Here is an 11,642-nt window from a genome sequence, read left to right as displayed (position 1 = left end):
TATATATATATATATATATATATATATTTTTTTTTTTTTTTTCTCCTTCACCCGTGGAAGGATTTAGTTGTTGTGTGGAGGGTCAGATTTGATATTTAAAATTTAACAGCACCATCTGAACAACATAAATAAATTTAAGTCACGTACAAGCATCTTTTGATTCAACAATATTTCTAATTCTAGCCTTCAATCCTATGTTGGATATATTACTTCGAACATTGTATAAGCACAATTAACTAACTCCATAGTAAGTTATTTTCCGGTGCTGCAACAAGGCCTAGATCTTCTTCACTTTAATAGACTTATTTTATAAAATTTCTTCTAAATATCTTATTGTTGACTTTTAGAGTTCTTGCTTTGTTCAAATTTGATACAATTACGATTTTAATTATGGTGAAACAAATCAATTGCTCTATGATTTTTTATGGTTCAATTTTCTGGTTAATTAATAGAACATTGTATTATTTGTTGTTATAATTCCTGAAAATTTTGGTTTTCTCCAAAGGAAAACGAATTTTTTCTGCATTTGACGACCTTTAATCTGAGAATCCTAATTTGTTTCATGTGAATTGTTTTTACGGCATCATCATAGTTGCATCAAGAACCATAAACCCTATATTATCCTCCATCAAATTGGTGTCACAACTGAAGGCTACATGCCTACATGAGGTACCAACTAAAAGTGGAGCAATAAATTGTGTCTATTAAAGATTAAACTAAAGATGCAATTTAAATGAAATAGAGTAAACTATGGTTCAAGCCAATACAGCATAACTACTATAAGATTCAAAATTATATTCCTACATTCAATGGGAGATAAAATCTAAGGAAATTTTCAGGGAGGATTAATAATATCGAACATCTTTTAGTGCTACCGTTTCTATGATTCTAAATAAATAAAAATTGTAAAAATAACAAATATGGAGACATGTTTAATTATTTTGATGAAGCATTGCAGATGAATATAAAAAGCATTTGCTATTGAGAAACATGAACTTAAAGAGAAAAATCAATCATTCTAGTGTTTGATTTGCTTTTAGATTATTTTGTTACCAATGCTTGCTTTATTAAAGGCCAACAGTGTGAGTTTAAAAACCATATAAAATCAAAAGGTAATCTTTAAATGTTGAAACCAATTATCCTTTTGTTTAACATCTAAATCTTGCATATTTATAAAATTGCCACCCTTCTACTTCCAATCAACAAATTCTCACTCAAATATTGAAATTCACCTCAAAACCCAACCCATATTTTCTGCTTTTTTCAAAGTTTAAATAGCTTGATTGTAAGAGAAAAAAAATAGCTTGATTGTAGCACGCACGATTGCACGAGCTTAATAGTTTATTCTTTTTTATAATTATTAAATTTGAAACTATGCACAATTTCAATGACATGCTCACAATTTCTTTTAAATGTTGAAGAAACTTCAATAACATCTCTATTGAAGCTAGCCACATGCACATATGCACAAGTCATGTATGATTAAATTTTATATAATTAAAGATACTTTGACCCACCACTCGACTACTCTTTTCATGATATCTTAGATGTAGAATACCATTTATTTTACAATTTAAAGCTATATTATGACATTCAATTTGAATATGCACCTAAATTAGATCATATTCATTAACCTGAAACTCTATTCTGAAAATAAATAAATTTTAAATAAAAAATTGTAATGGAGTAGAGATTATATGAGAAATTGAACTTCCAAGAGGAATTGAGTATATTCCTGAACATCAAAAACTGAAACAATTGTGTTTATAGTTGATGAAATCAATCAGGTAACTTGATAGCACAATAGTTTTTAACTTTATAATCAAAATTGTCCCTACATGAATGATCATATTAATATTAATTGTCTTAGGTCCTGGTTAATTGCATTTAAATCAATAAAAGAACCTTATCAAGTTAGTTATTTTACATCAATATTTCAAGAAAGTTGTTAACAACAAATGCTTAAAAAAAAAACTAAAATTCAAAACTCTATCTAGCCAATTCTAACAATGTGCAAGTCATCACAATTACCATTAAACTCATTTGGGCTAATTTTAATTAAAAGATTGTTCATCCATATAGATATTTAATGTTGTATGGTTAATTTGCTTTCAATTTCTTTATGATCTCCTTATCTAGAAATTAGTTATAGATTATTATTTCTTACTATGCATATTTATCACGTGATATTTTCATTGCTTGCTTCATATCATTGCATAGTTTACTTGAAGTACACAATGATATTTGTAGAACATGAATTGCTAACCATGACAATTATAAGTTTTATAGTAATTTGAATACGAAGTACATAGAAAAACGAATGCACGACAACAGGCACTAACGGTCCTTTTGAATTCAAGTATGTTTGCCTCAAGGACCTTTAAGGAATTAAAGACGAGAAAGACCGTGACATCTAAAATCTTACAGTACGTTGAAACTAATGCCAATATATTAAAAATTTCAGAAAGAAAAAAAGCCTTGATCCAATTTTCAATGTATCTAACCTTATTTCATGAATGTGCTACCAATTTATTGCATTAGGGTTTAGGGAAAGTTTTTATATTCAAAAGTCCTTATCACTCTTATCACTTAAATGAGTCTTCATTTCAATAATCGACATAATAATTTGCTTTTAACCATCATTTTATTCTCAATTATATCTATGTTCTCTCATTCCTTTTACACAACCTAAATCTCAATCGTATTCCTCTTATTTAATCACTATTGATACTTACTAGATTTTAAACAATGGCTAATTTGATAGTAACAAGTTTAATTAATCCTCAATTGTATATTATATGAGAAAGCAATGAATGTTTTTTAATGTTATCTTATTTATATTTTAAAAAAAAAATCCAACATCTTATTATGCATGTCTCACCAAAATTGAGGCAAGGCACACCTTGAAGAGAGCCTCATATTATGTGAGGTGTAAGTCTCATGAAGTATCCATTGCAAATTTTTTAAAAATTGCTGAATCGGGCCTCAAGGCGAGGCTCATATTGTACAATTTTAAGAACCATTATACTTCCATATAAATACGCATTCACATATTTCCAGAAATATCAATGCATTTCTAAGCTAATTTAGATAACAAATTGTATTCATTACTAGAGGTGGAGTCCAAAAATAGCTTGTGCAGCAGTACAACAGACCAGTTTGTCATGACTCATGATTACTTGGCAAAAAAGAAAATCATGCGATCAATTCACAAGAGTTGAAGTTTTCAATATAAGACAGAAAGATGTAGGACTATAACAATAGTGTCTATACATATAATATTCCTTGCTGAAGATTTATTCCACCAATTTCGCTGGGGGGATGTAGTAATCATAGAATTGTAGTGTTGATCATGTGGCTTTTTATAGGACTTCACTTATAGCCGGATTCAATATTTTAAATTGAACCTTAAGAGCCATGTAAACACATTCTTGAGGCATGTCATAAAGTTTTCTATTTCAAAAATTTTCAGTTCAAGTTTTCAATCAAGAATGCAAGTTAGATATGTGATTCTTTTGAGTGCAGTAGAAGTGCCATCGCTTAATTCCAAAAAATATCATCATCTTGTATCAATGCGAGGCATCAATAATTTTCACTGTGGCATTCTCTTTCGTTCATCAAAGTTTATTTTGAATAACCTATAATTAACTCCCTAACTCTTTTTAGTTCAAATTTCTCATTGATTTATTTGGAATTAATCAATACTTACATTATCAATTTGGTTCTAATTCTTGTATTTTATGGTTTGCACCTAAGGAGAGTCATTTTTTCCTTGTATTTAAAGGTCTTTAGTATGTGAATCCTAATTACTTTTGTGCAATCCACATTCATCGTGTCATTTAAATTGCATAAAAAATTCTATATCATCTAACGTCATGCTTCCAGAAGAACACATAACCTTACTCTTTACTCTTTGAAGGATGTGTCTATTCTATAAGTATAAACAACTAGATGCACCCCACAACTAGAGATAAGATGTGTCAAAACAATGATAAGTAAACAATTTCCCAGCTTATCATAATGGGTAAGAATTCTTAACATTAATTACTGAACCAAAGCTTTGCCTGCATCTATAAAGTTCAAGATCTAGAACCTCACTTGATATAGAGATTTCATGAGACTCAAAGAAGATAATTAAGTATAAAAAACCACCAAACCAGATTATGTACATAATAACATTACTGTTTTATGGAAAATCAAGATGATGGTTACAAACCGAAACATATTCCTAATCATTTGAATAGCATCATCCTCGTCATCTCCATCTGGTCTTCTTCTTACAGGCTTCTTCTTTTGAGACTCATCACGAATATTTTGGGATGAAATTGGCTTAGGAGGCTTCAATTAGAAAGCAATGGTTAGTAACAACATAAAAAAAGCAGCAGACTAAAATTACAGGAAGCAAAGTGACTGAGAGATCACTTGAGATTTTAAGGAAGGTGGTGTCAGCCTTGGTGCTGCTGGTTTAGGTGCTGCTCTAACTCTATCTGCCGCCTGACTTGGTCTCTTTTGCTCAGCATAATGATTTTGAGTGGAAGAATGAGGCTTTGCTGTTGAAATATTTTTTTTCAAAATCAACCCATTCATAGATTTTGAGCCAGGTTTGTTTGTACCAATAACCTCAACAGGAACCTTGGACTGCACAGAAACCTTGGATGGCGCAGCTAAAGGTTTAGGCCCTACAGGTCTGTTATGGCCATTTCCACCAACTTTACTGACAGGTATTTTTCGAGGTTCTGAAGAAGATGGTGGTGGCCTGCTCACATGAAACCCTTTCATTGGTACCTTAGTCTGCATTGGTCTACTTACCTGTACAGCATTCTTCATGTCATGGCCATTGGAGGTAGATTTCAATGGTTTGCTTGTAGGAATCTTGGTCTTTAATGCTGCCTGAGTTGACCGAGCATCTTCCAAATGAGGAGAAACCTGTGTGAGTATCCTCCATGAAAATGATAAATTTGTTTGAAAGCTTTTGAAGACAATATCTAAAGGATTAAGATGCAAACATACCGGTCATTGGTGCAGAAACATGCCGCGTTGTAGTCTGCGGCGCCTTGTTGTCAGGCAAATCCGCATCATCAGATAAAAGAAATGAGTAATCCCGCGAATCTTTTAGAGTTTGCACTTTCCTCTTGACCTGCAAATGAGAATTTGTTTGTGGGGATAGGCCAACAAAAAAAATGAAGATGACTTGATAATAGTCCCAATTTTACCTCGTTAACTTTCGGACGATGATGATGTTCAGAAAACTTTTTCTCTTGGGATGCAGAGACAGAAACTCTTTCATTCTGCAAACACACAACATAATTCATAATTCTAAAGAACAACAAAGTTTATGACCCACCAGCAAAAATTAACAATATCAAAAGAACTTCTCCAAATACAAACCCCGGAAGAACTGGGAGGTTTGGAAATAATATGCTGAGTTTCTCTTATTGAGCGGCTTTCATCAAGAACTCGAGAAGCAATGACTGGTTGAGACGGTCCAAAGAAGGAGCCAAATCTGCAATAGAAGTTTGGTGTAACATATACAAAGAGACGAACAGTTAAAAACGAATGACTTAAATTTAAGATAATCAACCTCACTTATTTCATGTGTGTGTGACAAGAACTAGAGTTTCAAGAAAACAAAAATGTTGAAGTTCTAGCATTTTTCTATCTTTTGTCGTTACAATCATAAAATGATCCATCTTTTTAAGTACAATTATTGTGATCTGAATAATATCAGGTTTCTATTATAAAGTAGCTTTCTTCATTAGCTTGAGAAGCATTGACTAGGTGAGAAATTTCAGGGGAAAAAATGTGAATGTAGGAGGGTAACATCAAGGCACTCAAATTGAAAAATATCCCGTGTATCCCTCATTTTTGTGCTATGCTTCATTTATGCTCACATTTTTGAAAATCCTCCACTTAGATTGGTTCACACATCATGCAAACAAAAAAAAAACAATCAATCTAGAGAAGAAAAGGTAAGAGTAAACATCTATTTTTTCTTCATTCCCTCTCTTCTTCCCTTCATGCAAAAAGTTCATCCATCCTCACTCCTAACATTGGCTATCTCCAATGATCGCTAGCAACTTCACCTCCTTTGACAATCCCAATCTAACTACTCACCACAAAATCTCATTGTCCTCCACTCCTCTCTGAAAACATCTACCCTACTATTGTTTCTTCTTCTTCTTCTGCAATTTAGCCATAGTACGCATCAACTCAACTAAAAAAAGAGCTCAATATTGAAAAAGCCCATCACCGAATGATTGAACTTGAACAATCACCGCAAAATGGCCTAACCCTAGAACAAAAGAAGAGTCTTGAAAATAATATTTAAGTAATAAAAATGCAGCATCGCCTATATTAATGAAATATGTATGTAATGTCATCAGTAAAAACATGCAACTATGAAAAGAAAAATAAAGCTAAGGAACTGTAATCAAATTTTCAAGTACAATCATAGAAATCAACTTTTGTAAATTAACTACGTGATTTTGCAGGAGAAAATTTATAAGAAAAAAAAAATCATTACTTTCAGTAGCAATCAAATAAGAACGTGTGTCAGGTTTCTCCTGACAACCATGAAAAAAACTCTGATCATGTCAACAACGCTCCCAATGGAAGAAAAAAAAAAGGATTCAATAAACATATTTTGTCTACTGATTGCTTGAGTTGGCCACATGCATGCATATTAAGTGACATGAAAAGGCCAAACTTGAAAAAATAACCTCAAGTACATTGTATGCTGTTCTAGAATACAACCAATCTTAAATACGTTAAATAAACACAATCATATATATGAAGAATCAAACTTAAAAATTGCAAATATTACAAAAAATTAAAACACCTCTGACTGTAGACCTGCTATAATCAGCATCAATAACAACGCCATCCTTTCAAAACCCTCGGAAAACAACATTACAGGACATTCTTGTGCAATTAAATCATAAAATTCCCTACTATCTCCCACATTACACCCTTCTTAAAGCAAACAAAAATAAGTTTTGGAATACAATAACATTACAACAACAAAAACAACAAGCCTTTATCCCACTAAACGGGGTCGGCTACATGAATCATTTTTCTCCATTGTGTCCTATTAAGTGTCATATTTTCATTTAGATATAATAGATTAAGATCATTTTTTTATACAATAAACCCAAGTCTTTTAAGATATACATCTAATTTTCTTAACATAAGTTGAATTGAAACATCTACTCTGCTTACCGGATCATCAGATGGTCGACGTTTAATGTGACCAAACCATATAAGACGACTCTCTCTAATCTCAAAGCAAACAAAAATAAGTTTTGGAATACAATAACATTACAACAACAACAACAAGCATTTATCCCACTAAACGGGGTCGGCTACATGAATCATGTTTCTCCAATGTGTCCTATTAAGTGTCATATTTTCATTTAGATATAATAGATTAAGATCATTTTTTTATACAATAAACCCCAAGTCTTTTAAGATATACATCTAATTTTCTTAACATAAGTTGAATTGAAACATCTACTCTGCTTACCGGATCATCAGATGGTCGACGTTTAATGTGACCAAACCATATAAGACGACTCTCTCTAATCTTATCTGCAAGTGGAGCTACACCAACCCTATCACGAATAAATTCGTTTCACGTTTTTTCTCTAAGTGTCAAGTCACTCATCCACCTAAGCATTCTCATCTCAGCGAGACTTAACTTTGTTCTATGATTCTCTTTTAAAGGTTAAAATTCTGCACCTAATGCATTGTGAGTCTTACGACCATCTTATAAATTCTACTTTAAGTCTAAGCGGCGCTTTTCTATCACACAAAAGGTCTGATGCATTCCTCCACTTCAACCAACCAACCTGAATTCTACTAATAACATCTCAATCTATATCATCATCGCTTTGAAAAATAGACACGAGATATCTAAAACATTCACACCTTTTAATGATTTGATCACCCATAATTAAAAAATCTGCCACTAGAGATATTGCTACTAAAATTACATCCATGTATTCAGTTTTAGATCTACTCAAATGAAAGCCTTTAGACTCCAATGTAGACCTCCATAATTCAAGTTTTTCCCAAACTTCTTCTCTAGTCTTATCCAAAAGAAGGATATCATCAGCAAAAAAAACATACACCAAGGTAAATCTTCATGTATACGTCCAGTAAGAGCATCCATAAATAAATCAAAAAGACATGGGCTTAAAACCAATCCTTGATGTAATCCAACTGAAATAGGAAAATAATTGGTCAATCCATATTTTTGAACACGAGTAAACATATCTTTAATGACTTGAATACAAGTCATAGCTTTCATATTAAACATACCCGAGATAGATCCAAACAAATTATGAAAAGTCTTTGTATCATATTTTATTCAATTACCCTCTACAATAATTATAAAGTATGACACATTAACTTAATTTCTCTATAATTTGCATATTTTTGTGCATTTCCTTTATTCTTAAAAATGGGGACAAAAATGCACTTCCTTCATTCCTCGGGCATCTTTTTAGTTTTAATAATAATATTAAAGAATTTAATAAGTCAAGAAACTCCCAAATCTCCTATATATTTCCACACTTGAACAGGGAAATCATCAGGTCCTATTGATCGCTTTTAGTTTTTTTGTAAAGTTTCCTCAACTTCTTTTTTACTAATGGGATGATAAAAATAAAAAAAATTTATTATTATTAACGATATTAAGATCACTAAAGTCGATCGTATTTTTAGAAATTTCATTGAAAATTTTATCAAAATAGCTTACCCACATATTTTGAATATTTTCCTCTAAAAAGAACACTTTTTATTTTTAATCTTTAATACACTTTATTTAAATTAAATCTTTATTTTTCCATTTTCTTTGTTTGGCTAGTTTATACATATATTTTTCACCCTCTTTAGAATCTAATCTATTATAAAGATCACTAAAAGCGGAATTTTAGCATCACAATTTACACAATTTACACAATGATTTTAAAGGAATCAGATCATAATTTTTTTTGACAAAAATATTACACTAGCAGTCGACTATCTAATGCAACCCTCACTTTTTGCATTCGAGGCTTAGGACCCGACAATGTTTAAACAAAAAAAAGATAAAAATAAGGGTGATGGGAAACATTTCAGATGTTGCAATCCCAAGAAATACGGGAGGTGGGAAAATAAAAAGTGGTTGCAAAAAAATGTTAACAGTCAATTAAGAAAAAAAGTTACTTAATCGCTCATCAACTGCAGTGAAATGATCTAGGGTTGTGCCAAGATCTTTCTAGGATTATATATTTTTATACTGAAAAGTTTCAAACAAACAAAAAAGAAATATTAATTTATTCAAGAAAGTTCAACAATTTCACATTCCAAACAAGCATTAGAATTCTTAAGACAAAATAGCAACATCATTAAAATGAACCATGATACTACAAAAAATAAACAATACATAAAAAAAAATTGCATGCTAATTCTGTGGTTTACTCACTCAAATATCCAGCTCATTATAAAAATATTAAAAAAGTAAATCCTGCAGCAGGTTCTACATTCATGAAATCAGTTTCCAGTTAAACACAACAGCGAGAAACTGAAGAATAATACATAAAACACCTTTCAAGGAAATCCAAGCCAAAGACAAACATCAATCACCTTTCTCCATTTCTCTAATCAATTTAGAGGAAAAAGAGTGGCATGGAAACCTGACCAGGCTTAATTTGCCAGCAATTCCTTTAAATTTTTGATAACTTGGATCAGTAGATCTAAGATTGCGGAAGTAGTCAACAGTTCACAAGCTCTACTTCATCAAATCATTTACAAAGTTCACTAATCAAGACTGATATCTTGTGGAAAGAACGAATATAACTCACTTTGTGTTAGCCAATGTCCTTTCACTAGTTTTTGATAGAATGGAATGACCAAAATCTTTGGCACTCTGTTTCTTCAACTTCTGCCTATACATCTCCTTACGCTCCTCCCTTAGCTTGAGGAACTCCAACTCTTCCTTGCTCGGTTTTCGTTCTTCCTCTTGTTTTTGTTCACCTTCTTCCTCGCCCTCTGAACCCTCATCTTCATATTCATCATACTCATCATCCTCATACTCATCCTCATGGCCACGATGAAACCCCTTTCAAAGTCAAACAAATGAAATAAACTAAATTAGATAAGAAAGAAGGCAAGAAGGGAGGAAATAAAGTTTAGCAGTAAAATGTGTACCGATTTGTTAGGTGAAACACCAATAATAATAAGGGGAATTTCATATATAGCATTCGAAACATTGCTATATACAAATCTAGCACCCTCTATCATCCATTTTTCAAACTCTCACTTAAATATCAAAATTCATAATAAAACCGCAACCCAAATTTTTTATTTTTATCAAATTCTAAATGATTTGATCATAGCATGCATAAATTCATTGATTCAATCGTTCAAAAAATCATTTGCGTGCTAGTTTTGTAAATAAAAATGTTTCGAATGTTGTGTACGTAATTGTCCCTGATAAAAAATGATAATGGAGAAAAAAAGAACTTACATTTCTATAATCTCGCAGCATTTGGGTCATCCAATCTTTGGGTCAATTGCAACAAAAACACTGACAACCTGGAACTATAATTCCATATTTGAAGTCAATATAACAGGACAGAAAGGCTGGGTAGAGTGCAGAACAAACATTCACAAGAATAAAACCAGATTGACAAATAAGCAACAGATGGTCGGTACAAGTTTCAGCAAATAGAAAGAATAAAAGCAATTTCATTAAATATAAATGTAAATTAATGATTGGCTAAATAATCAGAGAAAACATAACTTATAGAGAAAGAAAAAATGGATTGCACTAAGATCACTGCATTCCGGTCGATCAATGATACCACACATTTATGCATCAGATCCAAAAAACCAATTCATCGCAAAACACAACTTTTGAGCCATGAATAACTCGAAGATGCTTCCATGCTGGGATAAAATTCAGACAACAGAACACTAAAACAGCTCCTGATCGACGGGCGACATCGAAGTAGATTGAAAATCAACTGACAAAACATCAAAGAAAAACACCGCTCCAATTTTAGGGCTTCATGGAGATCGAAAAAAAACCAGTAAAAAAAATAAGATATGGGTTGAAATCTAAAAGGCGTGTTTTAGGCATGAAACTAAAAAACAATAATAATCGAAGAAGAACAAACTTGCATAACAACCCGATTCGAGACCTAAGCATTCTGAATGATAGATTGGAAGATTAGACGAATGAAAAAACTGAAATTTCAAAGGAGGACAGCATCAAGGGTTTCTGGTTCTTACCTGAGAATAGCAGAAGCGAAACAAGCAGGGCAAGCGAAAGAAAGAAACTCTCTCGCCCAAATCTGACCTTTATCGTCGCTGGAGACGAGAACCACCCGATGACCGCATACTAAAATTTATGCGGACCAACAGCATCAGCCGTCCGCGTGCCATTTTCACCTCGAAGGGCTGATTTAATTTAAATGAAATTTAATAAATACCTTAAGACCGAATTTAATAAAGATCTGTCACCTTATTATATAATGTATGACAAGCAGCTAATTAAAAATAATTTATTGATAAGTTAAGTGTAATGATTATTATAATTTTTTTTTTAGAAAAGTCAGATCGATATCAGAAAGCTGCCGCCGCTCCTATATAGTTAC

The 11,642-nt window shown here is 32.0% G+C and overlaps 1 protein-coding gene across 1 annotated transcript in view; it reads right to left on the bottom strand.

Moving 5' to 3' along the window:
* LOC110026845 (protein SPT2 homolog) overlaps positions 1-11,426 on the bottom strand; it is a 23,805-nt gene extending 12,379 nt beyond the window's left edge. The window contains exons 1-8 of the mRNA XM_020728020.1: positions 11,278-11,426; positions 10,511-10,584; positions 9,846-10,102; positions 5,389-5,503; positions 5,214-5,288; positions 5,011-5,137; positions 4,423-4,907; positions 4,217-4,338 (exon numbers count right to left, since the gene is read on the bottom strand). Of these exons, the coding sequence (XP_020583679.1) occupies positions 4,217-4,338; positions 4,423-4,907; positions 5,011-5,137; positions 5,214-5,288; positions 5,389-5,503; positions 9,846-10,102; positions 10,511-10,540 (1,211 nt within the window). The 5' untranslated portion in view covers positions 10,541-10,584; positions 11,278-11,426. The remainder of the gene's footprint in view (positions 1-4,216; positions 4,339-4,422; positions 4,908-5,010; positions 5,138-5,213; positions 5,289-5,388; positions 5,504-9,845; positions 10,103-10,510; positions 10,585-11,277) is intronic.
* Between the last annotated feature and the right edge of the window lie 216 nt (positions 11,427-11,642).

This window comes from Phalaenopsis equestris, unplaced genomic scaffold, assembly GCF_001263595.1.
Source record: "Phalaenopsis equestris unplaced genomic scaffold, ASM126359v1 Scaffold000402, whole genome shotgun sequence".
Taxonomy (NCBI): Eukaryota; Viridiplantae; Streptophyta; class Magnoliopsida; order Asparagales; family Orchidaceae; genus Phalaenopsis; species Phalaenopsis equestris.
Note: the sequence above shows the minus strand (reverse complement) of the source record. Positions and strands in the feature narration are given on the sequence as shown.